Raw genomic sequence first — 27,285 nt, forward strand, 5'->3', positions numbered from 1 at the left:
AAAGTCTTACAATCCAAATCCCTACCTGGAAGTTAAGCATTAGTATTACTATCAGAAGCAATTTAAAGATCCCAGATATTTATTCAGAACAGCTGGCATGTTTGAAAACTCAGTTGTAAAGCATTTCTTATAAGACTCAATTTAACCTACATACAACACTACCTTTCTTATGATGGTTTTATTGTTTCTGGCAGCATCCATAAAGTATCAGGTGCTGTAGATTCAGATAATTTTAACCAACACCGAGAGCTCCTTCCTCTCAACTGACTCTATACAACCACAAATATGGAGTGAAAGTATGTCAGGGAGAGGTGCTTTTCCAGCTGTGGTCCTTAACTACCTAAATAAAAGGCTTTCCCTTCTAGTCCAAACAAGTATATTCCAAAGGAAGGGGCTAATTGATCCACAGATTGTTGTCTGTTCTCTTCCAAAATCCTCCTCAACTCACATATCACCAAAATGACTTTATCTGAGCTGCAGAACTCTGTCTGTCCTAAGCAATCATGGTATAACTTGTGCAATGATGCTTCAGTGACATTCAACAGTACTAGGAAACAAAGGCTGCTTTCCTTTTGGAGCATCAGGATCCTAAAAAGAGACTTGAATTTGAAGTGTGCAAGTTAGTCATGTCCCACTATAATTGCACACTCATGAAATAATATATGCCAAAGTTGGGACCATTATCACCCAGGTTGGTCACATTTTCAGTTTTATCTCAAGGTTAAAAAAAGGTGATGTTATTTCTAGGCAAAGTGAGTGATACAACATGTTGACGAGTCGTATCTTTAACATATTTCCTTGAAATTTGCTATCACAGCAAGGAAATATCTGGAGCTGTGAACTCTTCCTCATTTGGTCCTGAGCTTAATGAGTCACTTGAACAGAGTGAGGTTCATGAAGTTCCCTGAGGAAGGTTAAACACTTCCAAACACTCTTGTGATCCTTTGCAACTGTAGATTAAATCTGTATTGGAAGTGAGGGGTCTGTCACTGCATGGAGAAGTCATAAACCAGAAAATGGAGATGTCTTTTGTCACGCAGCTTTCATCAAGCTATTCAAGACGGGCTCACCAGCAAAAAAGCTTACTGCAAGAAAGGATGTTGTTTCTGGTACAGTTGTCATCTGCTTTGCTTTTGGATGTGCAGAAACCTAGGCCTGTGGGAGAAAAATAAGCAGAGTTTTAAGTCTTGCTAGGGTGAACACAGTTCTACCTCTATCATATAAAGGCAGCAACTTTGCAATGGCAGTAATTTCATCAGAGCTAGTCACCCCACCAGAAATGCTCACCTGTGCCAGAATCTCTGACTCAGAAGAGATTATCTCATGATATAATAAAGTTCAGACAGTTGAAAAGAGTCCCTGGTTTGTTAAAGGTTGGCTTCAGCTGCTGACTTTCTCTTGCTGAGTTTCATTCAATATATCAGGCTGCAGGGATCTAATTAATATGGGGCACAGTCATATACTCAAAGTAAAAATATGAATGTAAAACAGACTTACTTGCCACAAAAGTCCTTGTGAACAGCATGAAGGGTGAGGAGCAAGTCAGGATGTGCACACAGCCAATCCTCCACCATACCTGGGTGTCTGGGATCAACTTCCAGAAACACACTCCTGAAAAGATGTGACACATAACTAGGTTGCTAGGCCAACAAAAACTAAAATCTTCCTTTATGGAACACTGCAAATCAGTGATCTTAAAACAGACTGCAGCTATCTATTTAAGAACAGATTCCAACCGCCTCCTTCAGAGGAAGAAAATGTTGATCTTATTGGGAATTTTCATGGTACTCCTCTGTAAGAGCAGTTTTAACCTGGTACTGAGACGTTAGGAGCCTTCTGAACCCTGCGTAGGAATATCACCCACCAGCTTTATCTTTCTGATGCCCACAAAGATTCAAAGTGGAGCAGGCTGCTCTACGATGCAAATGCACGAATGCTGAACACTGGACTGGAAACGTGGAGTTCCTTTGTATGAGAATGGTGACATTAAGTCCCAGCAGTGAGAGTCAAAGTACAAGTCAGTACACACATTTTACTGTGATAATTATCTCCATAGATGAGTTATGAAACCACCACCAGGTTTCAGGTCATACTGTCTTACACATGATTGACTATACAAAGGAGAGAGCAATAGGGATAAAGGAACTAGTCAGACAGCTTCAGATAAAGCACCAGGACACAGCTTGGTCACAAAGGACCATTTCCATCTTGGCTGCAGCCAGGCTTTGTGACATGGGCCCATTTCTGAAACTCTCCTCCTGCAACAAGGTGGAACCACCCCAGCTTACAGGCAGGTGGAAATGGACTACAGCCTTTGACAGTTTAGCAAGATACAAGTTAAACAGGCAAAGCACAGAGGCCAAGCCCCAACCCTACACTCTCTTGAGAATTCCTGAACAGCCCCACACCGAACACTCCCTATAAATTCACCAAACTAATTACGAGCTGGGTGTGGTTCTTGTTATTGACCTTAAAAGACTCCTACCCCGCAATGTGGGCTCCACCTTATAAAACAAACAAAAAAGAGACTAGGAAAAATATCTTAACAGCCATCCCCACGGGACTGATGTCTCCTGCTGGGAAGCACTGGGGAACAACTTCTGCTCTTGTGGCTGAGCAAAAAAATATGGACTTTTTTCTTTCCATTGTGCTCCTCGGTAATCCTGTTCCTCTTCCCAAAACAAGAGATTTTCAATGATCTCTCTGACGCTGGTAAAGAGAGGAATTTTCAACAGGATATAAGACTGGCAGGGCACAAAAGACATTTGGATATCAGCATGCTGATCTTCAAGCATAAAATGGATCTCCCATGACAGCAAGTAGAAACCAATCAGTCTCAAGCATCCCTTGTGCAGAATCTAACATTTAAGAAACAGTCTCACGCTGATTACCATTATTCTCCCAGGACATTCAGCACTGAATCCTGGCATAACATACAAGCTTCCCTAATTAAAGAGTGAGAGGGAAACAGATCTACACCCATTCTCACAGAGCACTATATTGTTTTTCCCTTAACAGCTTTTCTGCTTGGAAAGCTTTTTTTTTTTTTGTACTTCCTTTCCCTCTGTTCTCTCTCTTGTTCTTTCTGTTGCTGCTTTGAGTTTTAAAGATTCTCATTTTGTTAATGTCTACAAAACACCAGCGCTGGTTAAAGAAGGCCCATATCCCTACATTAATGAATTTCAAACTGATTTTGCTTATATACATCTTTTTTTTTTTTTTGTAAATAAATACAAATGTACTACTATTACTAGATGGGTATTTCTTCAGTCATTTTCCCCCAGTACAGTCCTGTATGAAATAACAACAGTAGTTACAGATACGGAGAGAAGATGTGAGATTCAAAAGGAGGATCACACTCACCCAGAATCCTTCAGAAGAGAAGGAGCCAGAGTCAGAATTGTTTTGATGACTCTCATCCCGTCATCTCCCCCATCCAACGCATCAAGGTCCTCATAGCTAGAGGTTGGAAATAAGGCATTAATAGCAATTCATAATGCATGAGCCATGCCCTTGAGGATGCACTGCCCTGCTCCAAAGGCAAAGGTGCAACTAATAAACTCCAGCCCCGTTACAGCAGGTGAGAGCACTCATCGCTCTTATGAGAAATACAGAGAGTAAGAAGGCTGCCACCTCTAGGCTGAGAAACCCCAAGCCAAGCACAAGCAGAAAACATTCCTTGGACTCTTTCTTAAGCCTTCTAGTCACTTGCATCCAGGATGACAGTTCCAACATATGGATATGTTCTTTCTGTGCTAGCTAGACAGGGAAAGAGTGGGTTGTACAGCAAAGGAACACTTGCTTTATTTCAACTATGCCAGTAACCACAATCTAGCAGAGCAAATTCAGATGCAGAAAATTCAGCCATTTTCAAGGACAGAATCTGCTACCCTACATGCTTTGCATAGGGGTGAATTTGGGACTCTGTCCTGACATGCACAGCAATCTCTTCTGAGGAGGACCAGCACAGACAAAGCAGTGCCACAACCCAAAATTGCTTCTTCATGTTTGTTTGGGTTTGTTTGCTTAAGGCAAATCCAGTGATTAAAATGGGTCACAATATTTCCACCTACATTTCTATCATCACAAAAAGCTGCTCTGATTTATTATTCCTACTTTCATAAACTCAAACTAATTGTGAAAAGAATCTAACATGAAAAACATCCTGGAGCAGTTCTGGATTGGAAATTTAGTCATCTCCAAGTGTGTGCTTCTTCCATTTTCATAACACTTAAAGTGCTTTGATAGTTTCAGACTTGTAAGCAGTTCCAAAGCAATGCTATACTATTGTATATTATATATGAACACACCCACATTGTGTACATGTTTACTATATTCCCCCGATTCTGTATGCAAGTGAGCACATAATACAGGAAAGCAGCCAGAAAGCTTTGCTACAAGGAACAGGAGATGGAAAATCTTTGTGTCTGATTACCGGAAGATCTCTGCATCCAAGGAAGCCATGTCTTCATGGAAGACATATGGAGGGTTACTGACTATGAAGTCCATTGGGCCCCAGGGTAGCAGATGTTTGGCAGAACCTAAAGAAGAATCACAACCAGCTCTCAATCATAGCAGTTTTCCCTCTAAGCTCAGTATTAAAATTCTATCCAGAAAACTGTCTCTCCAGATACCTGCAGATGTGCGTATGGTTCTGTTTTTCTCTCATAGAATTTTACTCCATTTCTTTCTGAGATAGCTGGGCCTGGTTACCCTCCCACCCTGTATGTGAGATGACACAAAGATAAGCACAGGCAAAGTAACCTTCTTCCCCAACAGCTCTGCTTAGCAGAATATCTGTCTTACAATAACAGAACCTTGATGTCCTGGAGAGCTCAGAGCCCAGCTGGATCTAAAGCAACAACTGGAACCAGACACATTACACAGACCTAAGTGAGGGCTACAACTAGCTGTCAGGATCCATATCCTTCCTCTTACCAAAGCTGCTGGAGGTCATCTAACAAGAGATGCACCCTCAACAGTACCAAACAAATAAAGACCTGTTTTTCTGCCAACAAGTTCAGCTTGCTACGCTCATGCTCCTATCTGAACTGACCTGTAAGAGCCCTGACCCAGACACCATGCAACTCCATGAACATGGCAAGGCCTTCAGGCACAAGTTTATCCATGCAGGTGTGGTACCAATACAGGCTTCTGCACTGGACCTGGTTGGCTTACTGCTGGAACACAGCTAGAATGAGCTCAAATTGGCAGATATACCTCTAAGCAGTAATAGGGGGTCAAAACCAACAGTGTGAGAAAGGTGCACTAATGAATTTACAACACTGGAGCTCCTGGCTTTTCCACACCTCCTGGTCAAGCACAGCCTAGCAAACAACTACCTAAATGGATAAACCTCACCAAACAGCACAAAAGTAGAAAAGGAAGAAATATAAAGGGGATTAAGACAATGAAAAGAGTTACCATATGAAACATTATGGTGGAGGACATTGATCCTGTCTTGGAGTTGCAGCCTGTAAAGTTCAAATGTAAGGGCAGAAAGATTAGGAGCCTTGTCTGTGTGGGCTCATGAATAACACATTCGATAAACAGGTCATTAAACATCACTCCTCTTATCTGATACATGCATGTACTATCCCACTGACTGCTGATGGATTTCTCCTCAAGCTGCAAGGGAAGTTTAGGAAGTGCTCTTTGTCTGAAGAGCAACATGTGAAACAGAGAGCACTGCTCTTGTGGAAGACAGACCAGAAAGAGAGACCCCTATAGGGCCAGCTCACACACAGGCTGTTCAGTGTAACATATTTAAAACACTCCAGGCTTCTCAGGTGCTACTTTCTAACTTACGATCTTTCTCATCCCTGACACATGCCTGTGCACGTTAATTGGGAAATCTGTTTTGTTCAGCACCTTTCATCTGCAACCAGACCTCCCCAGGGTGCTCACACTGGCAGAATCCCTGGAGGTACAGGAGACACAAACACCTCTCCCTTCACCTGTGACAAGAGAGCACGTAGGCAGGGAGGTTTGTTATTTTTAAGAAACAGCTCTTTAAACATCTCACTCTTTCTTTGGAAGAAATCTTGGCCAAGATTCTGATCTTTCTGATTTACTGACTTGCTCCAAAGTAGAACAGACTCAAGACTGCCAGACTGCCTTTGCATTGTTCTCCAGTCTGCCTCTGCCTGGCACAATCCATCTCTAGCTCCCAGCTTGCAACAGAATATGATCCTTGCCAGGGACCGAGCAGACAGACCCCCTTAAGCCATGGGTGTCCAACATTTTGCTTTGCCTGGGCTGCACATGAATTTTGCCTCTGGCTTTTGAGAAGACATTTGAACAATGACAGAGAATGGTCAGGAACTGCTGGTGGAGAATGACTCCATTGCACCCACAGGAAATGCCATTCTTTGACTGGCAAAAGCAGATGGTTGCAGATAGAATTTGCCCTTTACTCCGTTATAGCCAATGTCTAGAGAAACCTCTGACTATACTAGAGCTCTTTCCAAGATATGTTTTCTTCCTGGGAGAGGGCCACCATGGTGACAGATTTTTCCTTCCAACTCTTCGGTGTAACGTCTTAGGGCTTCCCAAGTGAGGTTCAGAGAGAGTGCTGCAACAAAGTCCTTATACCCAAGTCCTGTTTGCTGAGGGCTGTGGTACTGCCTCATCAACAACAGGGGCATCAAGAAATGAAAGGATTTCTGCATCTACCCGCAGTGTACACAGATGGGTAATTTAGCACCAGTATTGCTCCAGCATAACCAAGACTTTGCTAAGCATTCCTCCCTAAGGAACACAGCTGTGGTTAAAGAGCTGCAAAAAGGAGGCAGGAACCACGCTGGCTTGAGAGGTAATACAGCTTATCCTACTGGCTTCTCTTGCAAGACATGCAGGGCACCATGCCACAGACAAGAGAAGCATTTGCTTAATGAAAATATCCATTGAGAAATACGACTTTCTCTGGCAATGCATTTACACTCCCCATAGCCATCCTTGAGCCAATAAGCAAGGATACTACGCCATGTTTTCTCATATGCCAGAACAACACTCTACAAAGGAGGCAAAGACCTTGCCTGTTTTTACTATTATCTCTACAAAACTGCAAGAGAACTTGGTTTGACACTCATATATTAGAAGGATCTGCTGGCTACTCCCCATAACTGGAATAGGAGGCACAATTTAGTGGTGAGGTGAAAGCATGGAATGAGTTTGTTTCTACCATCACCTCAGAATGGTGAAAGATCTGCAGCCGGATTGCAAGAAGTGGAGAGATACAGCTCAGGACAGCCAGAAACAGCAGCAGTCTGCCTCTGTAACCACTATGCCAGCAGCAGCATTGGAAGGAAGAGTACACTGGCCCTGTGGACAGTAATGTCAGTTAACAAGTATCACTTTTAAGACTCATAGCTGTACCAGACTCCAAAAGAGGTAGCAACAGGAAATCCTCCTGAGACTGCTCAAATTCATGCTCAGAGGTTTTCGAGAATACAAGGGCATAGCAGAGCTCTGTATGTCTCACAGTCTCTATAAGACTGGAGTTCTGCACTCAAAAAGTACAGATTCTAGTTCTGGTTCTTGCCAAGATGGTGACAACCCAGAACACCCTGCATTAAGCAGAACTTAAGCCTGTGTTAAGCTGAAGAAGCAGATCTGCTGGGAAGGACAAAATTATCCTGAGAGCTGTTCTGCATTAGGTACAAGGTGCTCAATGCAGCAGGTCTCAGCACCCAGGCACAGCACAGGTGCGTGTGCACAGCAGCACCCTTCTCATCAAACCCTGGGCTACAAGGAGGGCACTAAGGGATACCGTGACAACAGAGTGAAGAGAGTATAAGCTTATACCCAGAGGAGTAATGACAGGAACAAGCACACCAGAAATTTACGCAGGAAGCCAGAGAGAAAGGTTCAGACTATACCTGTCCTTAACCTCTTAAGTGACATTAGCCGTTCTTAGTGCCTTAAGTTTACTACAGAAAAGAATAAGAGTAGTGACCATGAAATGCTTTGAAAACTCTTGGACAACAGCATTTAGGTACTACTGTCTTATTTAGGCTGCTGCCTTTGCAAAGTGCATTCACAAGTGAAAGAAATCCTCTGGTAAATACAAATATTTTTTGCTTACACACTTTGTGAGCTCAAATGATTAAAAATACTCTAATTTCTGGTGGTGATAAATACGAAACACACTTCAAAACATTGATGACTCCTGGTCATTCCCAAGTAACAATTTACAAGAAATGGGTAATATGTGGGCTTGTACCTATGGATGTTCTCCCTGGTGAGATCCACAGCAGCCTCTTCTTTATCCACAGCTAACACTCGGCTCTGGGACAGAAAAAACAAACAACGGTATTACAACACCACAGTTCCTAAGCTCTGCCAGAAGACACGTGCAAGATAAAACCTGCCAACCAACTGCTCACTCTGGGCTCCTCAAAGGAATAGCTGATCGCAGGGCACTGAAGGGATGACAAATCACTTCTAGTAAGGCAGCTAACATGACAGAAGGCACTCAGCATCCTACCAAAATAGACAGGCTTCTGACCAAATCAACTCAGCTGACAACAATGCAGTCATGCTGACTCACGGCACCTGATATGTTCATAGCTCTGAAGTGGTGTGAGACTCAACACTCCCGCAAGCCAAAGGCTGAAGTGGACGCAAGTTAAAGGAAGATCACATCCCTAGACTTCTCCTTTTTAGTGTGTATGGAGCACCTTGGGCAGAGGTTATAGCATTTTCCATCTCTTAGGCAGACATCCTTTGCCTAGTTATTCCACTGCAGTCATTATACCATGTTCACTACGAATATTGACAGCATACACTTCACTGTGTCAACTATTTGAGAGTTCTCTGGTCTAACAGTATAGGATAGGACTACATGGTTAGAGATATGCTCGACCTTCTATCCCATCGTGGGAAAAGCATGAACATAAGCCTGACTTGCTTGAGCTTTGCTAGACATTTTTTAAACATGTTCTGCTGAGTGTTTGCATAAGGAAAGCATGCTCAAAGTACACACTTCCCATCTGAAGATAATGGTGGTAGGCAGTGTAGTTGACCATTGGAGGAGGGATTCATTTCACTGCCTGAAACTAGCACCCTCACGCACACAAAGCTGACCCCAAACACAGAGGACTGAATTGAAACAATAAATAAAATACCGTTGGTGTTTTCTCTTGTTCCCTACTGCCAACTTCTGTCTCAAACATTAAGACACCACTAAGAACATAAACTCTAGTTAGCTGTCTGTGTAGCTACAATTCACTCTATTTAGCTGAGGCTATTTAATTCTCCGGGCACAGCAGTTTGTGTTAGCCAGCTGGGAAACAACTATTATCAGTAACAGTGACAGACTGGCAGAACTGTTTAATCTGACAGGAAAGGAAAAAGCGTGAAGTACAGCTCAGAAAATCAGAGTAATTTCACTTTGAAGTCACGAAGTCCAAGCATTAACCCTTGAGTCAACAGGAGAAGGAACATGGGTATCTACCTCTGTACCTAATGCACCAAGCCTCACTCTTCTCTTTCTTGGAGGAAGAACTGGCCACAGCAATTCCTGCTCATGATAAGCTGACTTAAGTCTGTATGTGATGAGATCTTGGTGTCATTTCTTTTCTTCTTTTTGCTTACCAATACCCAGATCTCTGTCCCCTTCTTCCTTTTTATTTATTTATTTATTTTTTGCTCTGTCCAGAAGGTGGAGGCTGTTATCATGGGACAAAATGCTCTAGAAAAAAGGCTTGGTAGTTGTGGCAGTGTGACATCTGCTAATCATACTGATCCCAACTACTGATACTTCTGTGAGAACCCCTCTTCTGTACTCATTTGGTCTTCAGACTCTCAAAGTCAAGATCTATAGATTCAAAGCAAGGTGATTTTAGAGATGACTGCCCTGTAGACTTGACTAGTAGAGTGTGTACCAATGCCTCAGTCACCCATCCACAGCCCAGGATATGAGCTTAAACCAGCCCCCACCACAGCTTCAATCTAAGGTGATTAACAGTAAGTTGTGACAGCTGAAGAATGAGCACATTCGCTTCTTTCCTTCTGTGTTTACTACTCCTGCAGACAATTGGAGAAAGCAGTTCCTAAATATTCTCTCTACCTAGAATGAACATACAGAGCCTGATTGTCAAGGACAGCAGATGCTGAAGTAGCAGATAAGTCCTGTCACATCAAGGAAATTTGCTTGGAAAGTCTCAGTGAAGTCCAGTAGAGTGGGCCTGTCCTTTCACAATGCTATTTGCTGTACCATAGGCACATTAAAAAGTTCACCTGTGGTATCTTGCACAGGAGACTCAGAGCAATTGCTCCAGAGCCGCAGCCAATCTCCAGGATCACAGGAGGTGGGACAGCAACCGGGAAGGCCGAGTTCTTCACCCCACGTTTCCGAGATTCCTCCTCCACAACCAAAGAGATGAGATCCTAAGAAAACAAAGAGAAACACTGCTATGACTTTTTGATAAGGGAACTGTTTTGACCCTGAGGATTGAAGGAATTAAAATTTCTTGGGTCCATAGCCTAAAATGTACTTGTTTTGCTGATTTTTCAACACAAATGACAGTAACAGAGCTGACAAGAAGTCATTTAAGCTTCATCTCCCCCACAGGGTGCTTTGACGAGTATCCCGAGGATTTTGTTATGATTTCCCACAGATCCTCTGAGGTCTTCTAAGCACTGGGAAAAACAATAACCAAGCAGCTGGAGCACATTATCTTCTGTAACACCACTTTATTTACACCAGAATTCCTGCCATTAGCATTTGTAAGCTTCAAAATTGAATACTTCTAAACTTCTAAGTAACCCAGAGACAGCTATGCAGCTTTGAACAACATCTTGATCATCCAACCTGCAGATGAAAAGCAAAGGCAGAGATTTACTACATGACCCACACAGTGAGTTCCCTGTATAGATTTCAGACTGTGGACTCTTACTACATTTTGTTGCTGCACAGAATAGACTTTATCCATGCTTCTTGAGCTCTACACATCTCTGCTGCCAATGCCTCCTCCCTGCCATCAATCTAGTTTTTAAATCTCTTGGTAATGCCACGTGAAATCTAGCACAGCAAGACAGGTCTTAAAGACACACAGTTCCAAGCTTTGAGAGACTAGTTACTGTAGACAGTACACATGCCTCCCTCACAGCATGAATTTCTCTGGCTATTCATCAGAGAAAACTACAAAGGAAATATAAACACCTCGGGTGTGTGGGCACTTGCTGAAACTGCTTGTAAGTCCCAGAGATCCTTGTTCTTTCATGGCACAACCATATAGAAAGAAAACAAGGCCTTACTGCCCAAGCTGCTCCCACAATGATTAGGTTATTCACTTAGGAGATTTGCTCTTGAATCTCTCCTATAAACTCAGAAAGCCTTACAGGTCACAAAGAATTGGCTTGATTTTACCAACAAGTAAAATGAAAGACTGTACGAGGAAAACCACGGGCCTTCCTTTCACATGTTCTTGGTATAAGCAGAAATAGCTAAAAGCAATGTATCCTAACAAGCAAGTCAGCTTCTTTTTAGTACAGCAGTGGCTTTTTCCAGGAGCTAAAGGCAGGTCTGCTTGTACATAAGGATATAAGCCCTTCTTTGGCTGTATCACCCAATGTGGGGTACAGTGGAACAGATGGTTTGTGCACAGGTGTAGAGTCTTCATCAAGATAGCTGCTGCTGTCAGTCAATCACCCTTCATATCAGGTTGATTTGCATCTGTGGGATGTAGTGAGAAAGGCTGCAAGCAGGTGTAAAAATATAAAGCTGGTGTAGATGAGCTTCTTTGGAAACATCCCCAGCAACAATCCCTGAGATACATGGACTGCTTTGTCAGACGGTATTTTTTTGAGACTCACACAAAACATGAATTACTCTTCAGTATAATAAAGCACTGTGTCCCTTCACAGAACTGCAATCTGTGCTGCCTCACAGATCTGGATAAAGAGACAAGTGTGTTTAAACACTGTCCTGCCCTAGGAAAGCAAAGCAGCTTTGAATTGATCCATTTTAATAGAACCCTGTGCCTAGAAGCATAAGCAGAACAAAAGGATGTGGTTAATCTGAATATGTAGACACACTGCATTTCTCCTAATAACATTACTTCTCGTTAGATCAGCTTCTGAGCTGTTGCCATTTCCAGCCCATCTGCTGTGGGCTTTGCTTTTTCTGCATTAGCATGGCACTGCCAAGATTATCCTTTGGGCAGTCACTGGCTCCTTGACGTTCTCTGGGCACAGCCACAGCGTTTTGAAGCCTTTAGGGGGCTTTTTTAACAGCAACCTCCTTCAGCTGTATTCATCACTTTCTTTCTAATCTCCTGCAGTCATGGAGCTGGAACATGTCAGGGATGCTCAGGGCTTTACTCACTAGATAACAGCAGCCTTTGCTCTTCTCCAGCCCGTGCCCTCTGCCTTCCAGAGCTCACAGCAACAAGTGCATTTGTGCTCCTACTTGAAAGCCAAAAGAGAAGGGAAAGCAGAAGCAGAGGGAGATACACTGCAACCTCTCAGAGCTGCCTCTTCACTGCAGGGTTAAGCTTGGGGCCCAGCCCTGCTTGTGGCTTTGCCAAACATAAAGTGCCATACAGCAGTGCCCTGCCCTCATTACCATGCCTCAAAATCACATCTTCCTTGTTGCTGCTCTAGGATTCCTTTCCAGACAACTGCAGAGGAGAATATTCCCATGGGACTGCAGGAAATGGTTAGAGGACCACCAGCATTCAGATAACGTGGAAAAATAAACACCATATCTACCCACTTGTGTGTGAAAGTGGCTTCTGCATTTCAGCTAGATGAATCAGTTTGAAAATACTTCTGAAATGAGGACGGGAAAAGATTGAAACCACAGCAGGTGCTGATGATTCCAAGACCACAGAAGAGCCATTCTGCTTGGACACTGAATTGCTCTCAAATGCTGCTCATTTCTGGTCAATCTGAAGTATTTCCAGGAATCTCTCTGTGCTATCTCAGAACCATCCATCTCCCAGGTTGGTCACAGAGGGGCACAAGTTACTGATTACAAAACGTCCACATGTAGCTTCCTTAAAGTAGAACTACTGTCAGCATTCATTAACTCCATTAAGGTTTATTATTAGCAATTTTAAGCTTGGTGTTATTGTGGAACTTCTGCTTCACACGCTCCACAGTAGAAGTGATTTGAGCTCTGTTTAAATACAATTGACTTCAGTTTTTACCACATGTATATACAAAAAGGGATGTTGATGTAACTTCTGCATCGTATCCTCCCTGACTCCCTTGCCTTATTTTCTTGGTTATTTCATATACTTCTCCAAAGCAAAGGCTATTTCTCTCATATGAGTCATGCTTATTGCAATAGTTTAAAATTAAAAGACTACATTAAAAGTACTGTGAAAAGCTAAGAAAATACTTCTTTCTTTAGCCATTGGTATCTCACTGCAGTCAAAGAGTTCAATAATTATGAAATTAAGTTCTATGAAATGAATTCAGCTGAGAGCACACTAGAAGATATTTGCTAACGAGCACATTAGGAAAAAGGAGATTACCAGTACAGTTTATTCAACGGAATAAACCTGAAGAATCTGATCAGGGCCACAGGTCAGGAAAAGCAACAAACAGGCAGAAGATGCTAAAAAGAAAAACTGGGACAACAGCAGATGGCCAAAGGCTGCGGCCTTTACTGCGTGGGATATGCTATATCATCTCCGACTGAACGGTTTCAGACAGCAAACATCTGCTAATGTAACGCCAGCATTGCTTAAAGCCATCTTAACCCTCAGTTTAGTCACCAGTTCCAAAGATTGAGATGAAATCAGAAATTCCAAGGGGAAAAAAAAAAGAGAAATCATTTGGACAGTCCAGCACATTAACCTTTGGAATGCGTTAGGTAAGCTCTCCACGCTGCCACCCTACACTTGAAATGGCAGGACAAAAAGGCTTATTTGCACTCACACCACTTTCAAAACTGAATACATCAGAGAAATATCCCTCACTCATTTGGATTAAAATAACCAAAGCAAACAGACTTCACTGACTTTACAGCACCTAAAACCTTGTAGCCTTGTCCTTAAAAAACAACTGTAAAAATAATAAAAAACAGACCAAAAAAGAGCTGTGTTGAGGAACAAACAGAATTGTACATTAAGGAAGTATTTCAGATAGGTGACTTGATTTCCTATTTACCCACAGCACACTAACCACCACGGAATTATTAAAATCACAATTGTTGCTTTCAGTATGTGTCACTGTCAGCAGCAACACGGCCCACACTGAAAGTCTTGCAAACCAGTGCTACAGGTACTGGCAGAAACACTTCTGTCCTAGAGCGTAATACACATGTGAGGGTAGGACAGTGAGCCACTGCTGTCCCTTGGAGCAAAGCTTAGGCATGATTACAACCTCCCCACAGCAGTCCGTCCCCCCAGAGCTTGCAGGATTACCATGCACCTTTGCAGGGTACACCTTTAAGTGTTGTTATGCTCTGGGGCCTTTTGGTCATCATCTGCTACAGGTAGGCAGCATGACAGCCTGAGCAACAGGCCAGGCTCAGGAAAAGGGCCAGCTCACAGCTCTGCACTTACTGGTGTGAATAAATCCCAGCCTCTGCACGTTGCAGATTTCTTTGCATAGGAGAAGAAACAATCAAACAAAAATAAAATCAAGAAAAAAATACCACCAAACAATGAACTGCTCCTACAACTGCTACGATGTTATGAAAATAAGCATCCAAGAGGGCACCAAGAGCACCAGCTACCTCCAGAAGTTAAGTGTTCATGTGAGTGTTAAACTGGGTGCAAAGCAAAATATCCAGAATGCTTTTTAACAGTGCACTGGTCTGAAGCTGATGCAGGCATCCAGGGATTTGTTTCCAGGTGTATAACTGCTCTCGTTTAACATGGAGCGGGGACAAGCTGGCACTATCAAAGCATTCTTACCTTTGCAAGGAGAGTATTTAAAATAATCTGTAGGGGAAAGGGCAGGGCATCCTCAATAGTGAGGGGAGTTCTGGTACTGAAGAGCAGGAGAGGATCTCGCAAGGACTACAAGGGGCCCTTTACCTGCAGTTCCATACAAGGGACGCAAATATTTGCTTCCCGTGCTACTTGATTTCCAGCACTCAGAGGTTCTCAAGCTTTTGCCTCTTTGCCAAGCCACTCACAGTCCACTCTCACCTTGCTGTTCCAGGAAGCCTTGCTTCACTGCCAGATTTGCCCTATGTTCACACTGTCATTTATTTGGTTCCCCCCCATATTTTCTCTGTTGAGCGAAATAAATGCAAAACTTTGCCAGCACCTCCAGCTTCCCGTGAGCCTCTGCCTCACCCTTCCACCCACAGCTCCACTCCCCCCCGCCCCCAGTGCACACTCATGTTCTGACAGGTTCTTGGTATTACCTCCCCGTCCCTGCGGCCAGGTCTCTGGTTCACTGTATTTCTTGGAACCACAGCTGCACAAAGAAGCGTGAGGACAGCGTCTGCCAGCACCCAAACCACAGACTCCACAGCTGCACAGCTCCAACCAGCAGACAGAGCAGGCCAGGCAGCTTTCAGGACTGAGACACACAGGAGGATCCAGCAGAGTCTCACTGCACAGCAGTAGCTGCAGAGCTGCGTGGAGGTCCAGAGGCAAGGTGGGCATGCTGCGGGTCAACGCCAGCAAATGAGATATCTGATGTTTCTGTGATTAAAAGTGCAGGGCTAACAAAAAACAGGATTATGGGAGAAGGGGAAAAGGCAAGGATGGAGCTCACAAACTCACACCACGTTCTGAGAAGCACCTTTTTTTCCTACACTATATGCTCTTGGGAGAGCAGGGAAAACAAAGTTGCATGGATAGGAATCTGGGGGCTTAGAAGCTCTAAATTCCCTACTTAGCAAAGGGGACATGGAAAGCAAAAGGCCTATGAAAACCTGCGTAACCTCACCGCTGTCACATACTTCCTGGGAATGTTTTACTTATTTGTGTGCTTTCCAGAAACTTGGGTTCTCAGAATCCAGGACTTTCTGTAGAGCCTGATCTGATATTAACCAAATTACTCCTCCCCTCCTGTTTGCCCACTTGGCTGCCAATCAGCACATGACAAAACACCAGGAAGCCAAGCTGGAAACGTACCTCCATGGCAATGGCCACAGATGATCATTGTCACACAAACTTTTTCCAGAACCAGGCCACTAAGCCAGCCCCCAGTCAGAGGGCAGGCTGGTGGTTACAGCACTTGTATCTTGGGCTCTTCTGCTTGGCCCTGCAGCGGACATGGCATCCAGACAGATGCTGTGCTTCAGCTTGCTTGCCCTAGCTTCAAAACTCTACTTACTTGGATGTCCAAGAGAAGCAAGGCAGGAGATGTGGGTAAAGCCAAATGGATTCGCCTTCATATTAATGTGAGAAGCCCCTCAAGTCCCATTCATCCCGTGCCAGACATTCCGTAGTTTGTTTTTCCTGCTCCAGCCCTAAATCTCACTCTAACTCCTGAAGATCCGCTCAGATGAAACCCTCTGAAACTGAGGTGCCTTTATTCCACAAAAAGGTGGATCAAAAGCTCAAGATCTCATGGAGCTCTTTTAGGGCAAAAATATAAAGGCACTGATAATACTTACCAGAGAAAACATATTAGAAAAGTCAGTATAAGCTAACAGATCTGTGTGTGAGTTGGTGAAGCAGAGGGAGGAAAGGTGTGGAAGCTGTTTGTTTTTCTCCCCCCCAACAGATTTTTGCTTCACATTTACCTTTTTGAGTCTGCTGTGGAAATCACCATCTTAGAAGCAATCTTCTGCTCTCCCACAGCCTTTTTTCTTGCACAGGAAGCCAGGAGAAACTACTGCCATGGTCCCTCCTGGCCTTTTAGCCAGGAACAACTGTTCCTTCCTTCATTTCCTTTAGAGTGAGAAATCTGTTCTGAGAAAAACATTCTGTCCTGATTTGAAGTAGACAGCATGAGAGGTACCAAGGTTCCAGCTATGCTGTTTCAGTAGTTAATTACACTCTCTGTTGAAGATGTACACCTTTTCTTCTGTTTGCATTTATAGTGCTTGTTATACACTTGCCCATGAAACTAATGAGAGATCTGCTAACAAATTTCTACTCTCTGGGCCAGGTAATTAACCCTCAAGCTTATCTTTGGTGAGCTAAATAGTCTTTCACAATAAGGCACATTTTCTGTTAATCCACCTACTGGTCTTTCTCCTGACCTACTTTTCCATTTCTTTCTCAACCAGTGAGTAACATAACCAGGCAGCTTTTCACCAACTACCCCACTACTGCAGTACAGAGAGGTGACTTAACCCTGGTGCTGTACTTGGCAATCCCTTGGTAACATGTGCAAAGGTCACAGTGGCCTCCCGGGCAGCCCCCTGAAAACTGACCAGCCATTACCCAGCACAGCCCCAAAGCTTTCTCCAAGTCTTCAGCCAGAAGCAGCACCTCTGCAATGAGGGGCAGGCTGCATTATTTCCCTCTCCATGTATGATCTTATCAAGCACTCGTGCTTAGCTCAAAGAGCAGTTTGAAATGTAGCATGGAAATGCTACAACTTCAGTACATTTGTTTACAGTTACATTTTGACAGCCTGCACTTAATTTTTGATCAAGTGAATAACGTCCTGTTCCATTTCTGTTCAATATACCTTACAGGAGTCTGCAGATATCTCAGGAAAGGACCCCAAATCATGTATAAGAAGGCACTTTCCATCCTCTTCACTTCCTAAACTGTGAAGGAAGAGACAGGGAGAGGCAGTTCTCCTCTGAAGAGAAAACTGAACAGAAGCAAAACTATGATAAAAACCAAAGCAAACAAGGAGTCTCCTGACTGCACACCCATGGCTATGCTCACCAGACACTGTGACCTGAACTTTCTGAAATGGAACCACCTGTGGCACAGAAATTAGGGAAACCACAGGCAATTCTGGATCAGGAAGCTTCATTTTAGCATTAATTAAAACAAAATAAATGTGTGCACTCCTTTGCCATGTATCAGCAGAGAAAGCCCCCACCTGTACAGATTACATTGGGATCTGTAAATTTGCCATGTCAGGAAGTAAAAATCCTCCCTTCTCTCCTTGGTCCTTCTTAAGAGGTTAATGATTATGCTTAGAGAGAATTTAGGTTAAACTTCATGAAAAGTTTCTTGGAGCAGATCTTTGCTTAAAGTGCTTTCACAGAACACCCCAGCACAATGACTGCCATGCAGATGGCACCAGCAAAGTAAACAGCAATGGTTACAGCACACTGAGCATGCTGGCATAGGAAGGAAGCAATCTATATTGAGAAAGAAGTAAATGTAAAGATCACAGGTGGAAAAGATTGCTTAGCCAGTGACAGGAGAAAAATTATCAGTGTCATGGGGAGCATGAATGGTTATTCCACGCATTAACTGCACAAACTAAGAGCTCTCCTCTTGAAAGAACAGGCAGAATCTGAAACAAAGGAAATGCTTTTCCCACTTACAGTACAAATTTAGAACAATTCACTGTCAGATGATGTTGTGGAGGTTAGAAACACAGACAGGCTAAAAAGAGGATTAATGGAGGACAGATCCACTAGTGATTATGAAGCAGAATGGCCTCAAACCCAGCTTTGGCTAAGAACATCCCTTAACTGCTGACTGTCAAAACAAGGGGGGGATCCTTCTCTGCCTGCTTTTCCATTGTAATTTTGTCCCCACCATCTGCTACAAGCCCCAGGATGACACAGTATTTTGAATTAGACCAATTTAATCTGACCCAGTAAACCTGTTTCCATGTCTTACACGACCTCCAGTAATCTCACACGAGAGTGCAGCCACAATCTTTCCAGATGACTACTGAAAATAATGCCCAGCATGGAACAGACGTGGCATTTCTTCCCTCGTAACGTCTACCAGGTAAAATACACCTATTCAGCCTACAGCACGCTTCCCCACTTCCCTTCACAGGGCAACTCAGCCACCACAACAAAACCAAGATGGAAAAAAACACGTGCAGGGCCTGAGCTCATGGTGAGATCACAACAGTTAAGGAAGTGCCACCCCCTGAGGGTCAGGAGGGCAGGTTGGGCTGTGGGAAACCTCACAAGCAGAGCCGGAGCTCTCCTCCAGCAAATAAAAACCACAGCGTTCAAGAACATGGCTCTGCCCACACAGTAGCTTCAAGGGTTGAAAGGAGACCGTTTTTGTTTCCACTGAACAAACAAGCCTTCATCTACTTTAAAAAACACAGCATGTGAGAGAGGAGAGGATCAGAACACACTAGAAGCCATACTATAATGATTAGATAGAACTGCAAGCCTGCAGTGCCCTCTAGGGGTACAAAACAGGTGAGCTACAACCTGCACGACCTCCTTTGGAGAAATCCTGGACCCAACTAATCCTCCTCAAAGTCACGATGAGGATTAATTTTGCCTTTATTTACCGGAATAAAAAAAAAGAAAGCAAAAAAAGGAATCACCCACCCACGACTGGATGGATTCTTCTTCTCTTTGTCCTACTTTTCTCTAATCCACAAAGCTGCTGTGATGGTAACTCAGCCTGAGTTTTAGAAGGCCTGGCTGTGGGCAAAGGGCTGCCTTCTGCACCAATGAACAGTCACTGAACAGTGTTGGGACAGAGATTCCTTGACATTGCAATAGTAAGTGCAATTCACACGACAGAGCACACCCCCAGACTTCAGCCTGAACACCCCTGCATGACAAGAGCTTGGCTCTGGTGACCCCAGGCACACCATGGAAGTTACTCCAGAACCCTGCAGTCTTTACTGCCATAGCCCTGTACACACCAGGACAGCAGGTAGGATGTGGGGATCCAAGCACCACTGCAACCACACACGGTGCTCACAGCAGTGAGCCCAAAGCTCTGTGCACAGAGGACCAGGTACGTGGAGGAAGGAGAGATTGTGGATTGTGCAACAGAACTCTCCTCCAACGCAGTTTCTGTGTATTCACAGAGTTACCCATCAGCCCTGCACGCAGTTTTGGCTCCTTGTCCCATCCCCACCCTAAATCCCACAGAAGGAAGAGAGCCACACATGCTGACAATGCTCCCACAGAAAGCAAATGGAAATGGGCTCAGCTGCTGGTGAGCTAAAGGGGCAAATTTCACACAGAGCAAAACTGTGCAGACAAAACTATCAGCAGACAGCTGAGCTTCTCCCTTTGTTCATCTCTTTGTCCACAGAATCAGTGCTGATAGTTTATGCCATACTGTGTTTGCCTTCACAGCTTTACCCATATGCCTAGCAGCTCATAGCAAGAGTCAGAACCCTTCTGTTTTAACCACAAGACAAAATATGCATAATAAGGACATCTCTTCCTCCTTTCAGTCTTCAAATTAGCAGGCAGAAGCATTTGTGGGAGCTATGAAAATATAACTAGAAAGCAAATGCTGCAGAGCTGGTATACCTACAATACACAAGTCAATGTAAGGAGCTACATTTACTCAGCCATGGACAAGATGTGCCACATGGCTTGTGTGTGCAGTCATAAGGAAGCAACTTGAACCTGGGATATCAGTGCTGATAATTAACTGCTTTCTGAAGGACAAGATTCTGTACAGATATTATTTGATTAACAGCGTCAGTACTAATAGCTGTAAGAAGGCTGCAGACAAACTGAATAGAAAAAGCAGCAGAGGCAACTTCAATATTTTTGAGAGGAGGTTTTTCCACAACAGTTTTAAAGCCCAGTGAAGTCTGAAAAAATCTTACTGAACAAAGCACAGCCAAACCCCCACCCAAACGATCACACAGCTCTCAGACAGAGCAGACCAATGTAGACAAGGGAAACAATCTGGATGCCAGCTCAGTTTTGGGCAACTGGTTACAAAGAGAATGTGGTTTCTGGAAGCAGCACATGCCCATAGCAGCATCCTGCACCAGGTGCTGATAAATAGCTGGATCTTGTCCACATGCTCTTCCTGCCCAAGAAAATTCCCCAGCATTGGATCACAAAGAAGCTCTCTCTCATGCAGCGTCATGGGCTTGAGTCAAGTCTCAGGATTTGCTGTGATGTGAATATTTCTTTCCTGAAGAGAAAGATCAACATAGCAACTTGACAGGAGTCAACTGCAGACATTACCCAATGCTGTTACAGAAATCACAGTTGCACCCCTAAGCAAAACGTATCTATGAAATCTGAAGCAGAGCACAGAACGCCTCACTATGCCTGCACAATGATGAGACAAAGCCCAGAAAAAAGCAGTGAAGTCTAATCCTCCTGCTACTCCTTCCTATACTATACAGAGACTTCACCAGCTGCACCCACATACTCTCCTTTACAAAAGAAGGCAATGAACTCTCCAGCCCTCCCTTAAACCACTACCAGAGGTTTCAACACCTCGCTCCTACAGCTCTGACAAATGCAGTGACAGCTCACACCTTCCAGGTAAATCTGGTAAAGGAGATCAATTTCTTTGTTTTTAGCACCAGGGCACATCACAGCTCCCCACAATGGAATTCAGAGGTGCGAAGAACATCCAAGCAAAAGCTTCAGAAACTCAGTGAACTGAATCCAGAGGAAGAGTGACTCTGGGAAAAGGTTAAGTGGGATGTCTGAGGAGTATAAAGAACACAGCCGCAGCTGAGTTGCTGAGAAGGCATGAGACAAAGTGGCCAAAGCACTGGTTACGTGTAAGATTACCTTAAGGCAACTTAGAATTTAACAGCTCTGCTGGATAGCGCTTGTGCTCACTTACATGGAGCAACATCAGGGAATCATCCTGGCTGTGAACTTGTAGTTAGCTCCCCTAATCCTGATGAAAGCAGTGGGAATGTGCAAGCAGCTATTGTGAAAGTTCTTATCTTTAAACTCACTCTTCCATCATTTGGCACCTTCCACTCAGGAGAAGAAACTTTGCAGCCTGGTTTTAGTTACACCTATATCAACAGAAAGTTTAAAACATTCCAAAGCAACCTAAGACCCTCCTCTACTTCCCTCCCCCTGTTTTTAAACATAAAATATCAACAGACAAAACTCCAGACAAGTCTGCTTCACACAGCAAATCCAACCAGACAATCCCCAGAGATTACTGCCAACCTCAACCATTCTGCACGTCCATGAGAAGTTTCTGACACCAGAAAAAGCACGAGTAGACAAAGAAAAGGTGCCATGCTGCTACTGGAAACCAAACTCAGCTCATTGCTCAGAAGCCTGCTAGACTCCTAATGCAGAGCACTTTCTCTGCTGTACAGCCTGAAGACGAAGTGGCTCTTTCCCAATGTGCTACTTAACCTTAAGAGAGGGCAGCAGCAGGAGCAGGCTGGAGACTTCAGTAGAAGAGAAGCCACCAGACCCAGCTCCCATAGCCACTCTGCAAGCTTGGATCCACAGGCTGACACTGCAGACCTGCTTGTTCCAGCCCTTCCCGGCCCTTTTATCTCTGTTTTGCTCCTTTGAGCTCTTCCTCCACCTGAATTCTTTTTCCCATCCCTTCTCTCTTGCTACACTGCTCATTTCCTCCTGAATGTGCAGCCCTTCACTGCTCGCTTTGAGAAAGGCCACATTTGCTCACCTCCCATTTCCAGATTATTGTCTGCTGATGCTGTTTGCTGAGGCAGAACTACTCTGTAAATTCAATTGCCAGTGGAGCTTCATTCCGGAGCTATCAGGAGCTTCTGGTCTTTCAAAACAAACATACTAAAAATGTGCCTCCATATTAAGTATCGTGACACATCAAATAAAGTTTTCCCACAAACACAAGGTCTGGATTAAGCTGTTTGTGCTAGATTTTTGGCCCTGGGAGTACATGAAGTGGTTTAAAACACAAGATGTTACAGAATGCTGCATTTCGACAGAGCATTGCCTTTCAGCAGAGATGCTTCTACCAAAATCCCACATATGGGCACCATTAGCAACATTCACAGGCATTAGCAGCCCCGGTTTCCACAGAACACAATAGGCCTTTGTTTGAAGCCTGGCACTGCATGGAGAGAAGGAGAGCACAGTACCAGAGGAAGCCTTGTCAACAGATGGTTTGATTTGCAGAACGTTAAAGTTCTCTTTGGGTTTAATGCTTATATTGCATTCAAGAATTAGTGGGCAGTCAGAAATACTCTCTCCAATCAGCCCCATCAGAAATACCATCAATAAGAACAATGCTAACTATCACCAGGCTCCAACTAGCAAAACCATTTCTTAAGCCACTGTCTCCAGACTTCATCAGCACAGAATGACCAAATCCAGACAGGAGAGAGCTCTCTCCTAAGGAAACCAGCTGGCACCAACACCTGGCAGCCTCTCGGTGAGATTCTGCTGATGCCCTCTACCAAACCAAGACCTAGATTCTGAATGTTCTTCTACAGACTGAGATGACAGGATTTAAAGGGTATTTGTCCTGATTGCCTGGAACACTCACAAGAGATTTCAACAGCACTTTCTTCCTCAAAGGGCATAACAGAAGCATAGATTTTCTTTGTCTTCTAGTTTTATATCATGAAAGGTGCCACATCATGGACCCTGCACACTGCATCCTTCCTTTAGCAAGCTGCTGCTTTCTTCACACTTCCCAATTTGTTTTTTCTGCTTCCTCAGGAAAAGCAGATTGGGTCCTTCTGTTTCCAAGGCTAACTAGGTCCTTGACTTCTTCTCTGACATAACAGTCTTTATTCTTTAGTTTGAGAGCACCATAGGTCAGCTGGAAGGCACCCACAAAGATTATTAAGTCCAATTATCTGACAACATAAAGGGCAACCATAAGTTAATGCATGTTACTGAGAGCCACCTTACCTTACAACCTTCATGGTAAGGAAATTTTCCCTAATGCCCAGTCTCAGCTTCACCTGGCTCACCTCCATGCTGTTCCCATCCTGCCATCAGCTCCCTGGAGCCTGGCACTTCCCCCTGCTTCCCCTCCTCAGGGAGCCATTGCTTCTTCTGGCTGCATTCAAGGACCTTACCATCCTTTTAAAACTGAGGAGTCCCAAACTGCACTGAGTATTCAAGATGAGGCTGCACCAATGCTAAATACAGTGGGAGAATCACCTCCTTTTATCAGCTGGCCATGCTGTGTTTAATGCATTCAGAACAGCATTCCATATGCACCAGGGGGCTACTAGCACAGCAGCCATTTCTCTGATCATTTGTCTATCAGAATTGTAATTGGACAGGCTATGGTAATCATTTCATCTCCAAAAATTAACACTCACTGAAAAAAAGAAAACCAGTTCTCAGAACAAAGTCAACAAAGAAAAGCAACTCTTAACTAGTAAACAGATTTGCTTACTAGGATGCCCATGAGCTGAAAGCTAGGCTACCATTAGAGAAAGCATCACTACATATTTTCTAGTACACTAAGGAAAATAAAGTTTTAGTTTGAATATATATGGCTATTCCTTCCACTTTTACAATTGACAATCACATTTAATTCCAGCCCAGGTCAGAACCTACTTGTGGGTCAGCCTAGGAAAGGAAACAACAATTCTGTTTCCAATGCTTGCCCAGAAAACTCTGTGGAGTCACCATACGCACTGTCTTACTCTGCATGCGTATAAAGAAGCACTCTGGAAGCCATCACCTTTGTCCAGTGGTAGCTTTCTATTCCTTTAGACAACTATGAGTAGTTGCGATACAGAAGTAAATGGGCTCAATATTCAAGGAGTCTTTACCACAGCAGAAATAAGGAAAGCAAGCCTCTATCAATGGATGTGGATCTCTGTGCAATCAAAGGACGTGCTAGCTTACATAATCTCTTGCTCCGAGCCAGGAGGCAAAAGTTCACTAGCACCAGTTCCAGGTCACAAGCTTAGGATGCTCCTGTTGTAGAAATCACCTAACTTTCTCATCACTATAATCCACCAAGCATGTTCACATCAATGCAGTGTGCAGATTCAAAACCCCTCCATGTCTCCTACTTTCATACCTCTGTTTCAGGACGAGGAATAAATACTGGGGGTCTCATCTTCAAAGTCAGGTCCTGAAAGTCCCACTCGCCAAGCACATACTGCACTGGCATTCTGTGTCAGGCAAAAACAAATGAAAACATGTGAGGATTACACATTGTAACATAAAAAAAGCTCTCACCACCAGGCTTACTTCATTGCTAACCACACAACCCCTCTGATGTTGGGCATTTAGATACCACCAAGGCTCTCAATTGCATGTGCAACATGCACACTCCTTGAAAGCTCTGGGAGTTCCACTTCCACAGAACAGTGTCTTGATAAGCACTGGACCAGGGAAAGTAAAGGCCAGTCTGCTCACTTTGATCCTGAGAAAACTGAGCGAACAAATAATCCTGGAAATAATTTCCAAACATGTTAAGAACAGAATGGATTTACTAAGGTGAAGTAACTCCTGACCAGGGTCCTCTGTTTCCAGTGCTGAGCTCATAATGGCAGGAAAGACATGGATGTACTGGAGCAAATCTAACACAGGGCCATTAAGATGATTAAGGGATTGGAGCACCTGACAATACAAGAAGAGACTGAGAAAGTAGGGACAAATCTGGCTTGAGAATGGAAAGCTCAAGTGAGGTGGAAAGTTCATCAGTAGCTACACACATCTGATGGAAGGGAGAAAACAAGATGAAGTCAGACTTTTTTCAGTAAACTTAAGCTGAAAGAGAGAAGAGGCAATGGGTACTGATTAAAATACATAAAACTCCATTTAAACCCAAGAACCACTCCTTTCTCCCCCATCCCATTTTCCCACCTCCCAAGAACAACAGTAAGATGGTTCTCCTACCTTTCCAGCCGCTTGCAACTCAGCTGCTGGATCTGTTCCTGCTGTGCTGCTGTAAGTGGAGCGCAGAGTTTTTTGGAGTCCAAGCTCTGAAACTGAAGACAGCATCACTTTAAAACCTGCCCACTTGTGCAACGTATGTGTTGTCTGCACCCTCCAGGCAGACCCAGCATAATGACAAACACATACGGAGGGCATTCTTTGAAACCCCGAATGACAAGGAGAATCTATCTGCATGTTTAAAAAGAAACCTGTGCAGCTGTACTTTTGGTAGTTAAAAATGTAGGTAAGATAAAGAATCACTCCACCAAACATGTCAGGCCACAATGCTGCTGTACATGTCATGGGTAACATTTCAGTCCCTGCAAAGAGAGCACATAAGACATCCCAAGTACTTTACTTGCATTAATAAACAATATCCCATGCTCTCTGAAGGAGGGAAAAGCTGTCCCACCTCCTGTAAGTGAGATAAAAAGAAGGGTAAAGGGATTTGTCCAAAACAATAAAGCAAGAGGCACACACAGATCTTATTCCTTTTCCATTACTTAACTGTTTTTGCTCCCAAGACAAATGACACGATATATTCACTGGATTCTCGTGCTTCAGGGATCCCATTCTTCTCAAACACCTTTTGCCAGTAGCTGACCACATCAGGGGCAGTCAACAGCCCAGGTCTTACACTGCAACTCTGTCTCAAAGAGGACTGCTTGGCACTGAGGTTAGGACTTAGACTAGGTCCCACTGACATACACTGAGGCAAAAGCCCCCAGAATCTCCTGAGCAGTGAGGGGGTGAGGCACTTCATTGCTGCAAAGTCACCTCCTGGTTTCCACCTGGGTTCCTTGTTTCTGTCAGCTGATCTAATCCATGAAGAGACTCACACAACACTCAGTGCAGCCACGAGCCACTTTGGCTAAGCACCACCTGATCTCAATCAGCAGAAGCTCCTCAGGGCAGAACAAAAAGGTCATTGGCTTGCAGCTCTGCTGGCCTAGAAAGAACAGGCAGAAGTACAACCTGAACATCCAGGAGAAGCAAAAAAACACAAGTTCCCTTCTAAATAGAATGCAGACTGTTGCTTGACCAACACCCACAGGTACAAAACCAGCCTACGAGTAACAAAGTATTAACCCAACCAACAAAGGCAACGCTGAGACCAACCTGTGCTTATGGCTGAGCAGAAGGGAGCAAGTCTTTAGGCACAGCTCTGCCACCTGCCCGTGGTGCCTGTAAGGCACAGACACACCTTTCCAGCATCCCTTCGGCTTTGTGCAGGGGCATGAAGCCCTTCACTCTCACCTGGTTCCCCTTGTCCTGTTCTGAACTCCCAAGTCCCGGCCTAGCAGGCATGCTCAAAGGTGTGCTACATGGCCAGCAGCCTTCTGCATTGAGCCACCCCACATTGCAGACGAGGGGGAAGGGAAAAGGTACATAAGGTGAAACCAGAGGAAACTTGCAAGCTGGGTCGGCTCCCAGTGGGGCAACACAAGGAAAAAACAGGCCCAGCCAGCACCCTCCAGCCCCACTACCTACTAATGGAAGGCACGCCCGCACAGCGCTCCTTCACCTCAACGAGGCCGGCACGGCAAAGGACCGCCTTATCGCCGCGCGCATGAGTGACAGCAGTGCCGACCAACCGTGACTCTCGACTCGCGACCGTCGACCAATCGCGTGTGGGCGTAGGGTAGAGGGGCGGGGCTACC

At 44.2% G+C, this 27,285-nt stretch overlaps 1 protein-coding gene and 1 long non-coding RNA gene across 11 annotated transcripts; one reads left to right on the forward strand and one right to left on the reverse strand.

Annotated features, from left to right (window-relative positions):
• Nucleotides 1-61: 61 nt before the first annotated feature.
• On the reverse strand, nucleotides 62-27,239 carry HEMK1 (HemK methyltransferase 1, mitochondrial release factors N(5)-glutamine). Of its 10 annotated transcripts, none has more exons than XM_015874504.3 (11): nucleotides 27,150-27,239; nucleotides 26,133-26,573; nucleotides 25,586-25,677; nucleotides 24,762-24,855; nucleotides 10,243-10,392; nucleotides 8,225-8,289; nucleotides 5,425-5,474; nucleotides 4,436-4,541; nucleotides 3,364-3,459; nucleotides 1,498-1,611; nucleotides 62-1,155 (listed from the first exon to the last, which is right to left on the reverse strand). In XM_015874504.3, the coding sequence occupies exons 2-11, from the start codon at nucleotides 26,385-26,387 to the stop codon at nucleotides 1,119-1,121; spliced, it is 1,059 nt and encodes a 352-aa protein (XP_015729990.2). In that variant the 5' UTR covers nucleotides 26,388-26,573; nucleotides 27,150-27,239; the 3' UTR covers nucleotides 62-1,118. The 10 variants fall into 10 exon arrangements, 9 of the variants coding, with proteins under 9 accessions (XP_015729990.2, XP_015729986.2, XP_015729987.2 ...); XM_015874500.2 differs by having other exon boundaries at nucleotides 27,116-27,155; XM_015874501.3 differs by having other exon boundaries at nucleotides 27,112-27,155.
• On the forward strand, nucleotides 15,439-17,908 carry LOC146758400 (uncharacterized). Its single transcript, XR_014934682.1, has 2 exons — nucleotides 15,439-15,570; nucleotides 17,570-17,908. It is a non-coding gene; the product is annotated as an uncharacterized LOC146758400 (long non-coding RNA).
• Nucleotides 27,240-27,285: the final 46 nt, after the last annotated feature.

This window comes from Coturnix japonica, chromosome 15 (assembly GCF_054131305.1).
Source record: "Coturnix japonica strain WE chromosome 15, WE-NBRP24, whole genome shotgun sequence".
Lineage (NCBI taxonomy): Eukaryota > Metazoa > Chordata > Aves > Galliformes > Phasianidae > Coturnix > Coturnix japonica.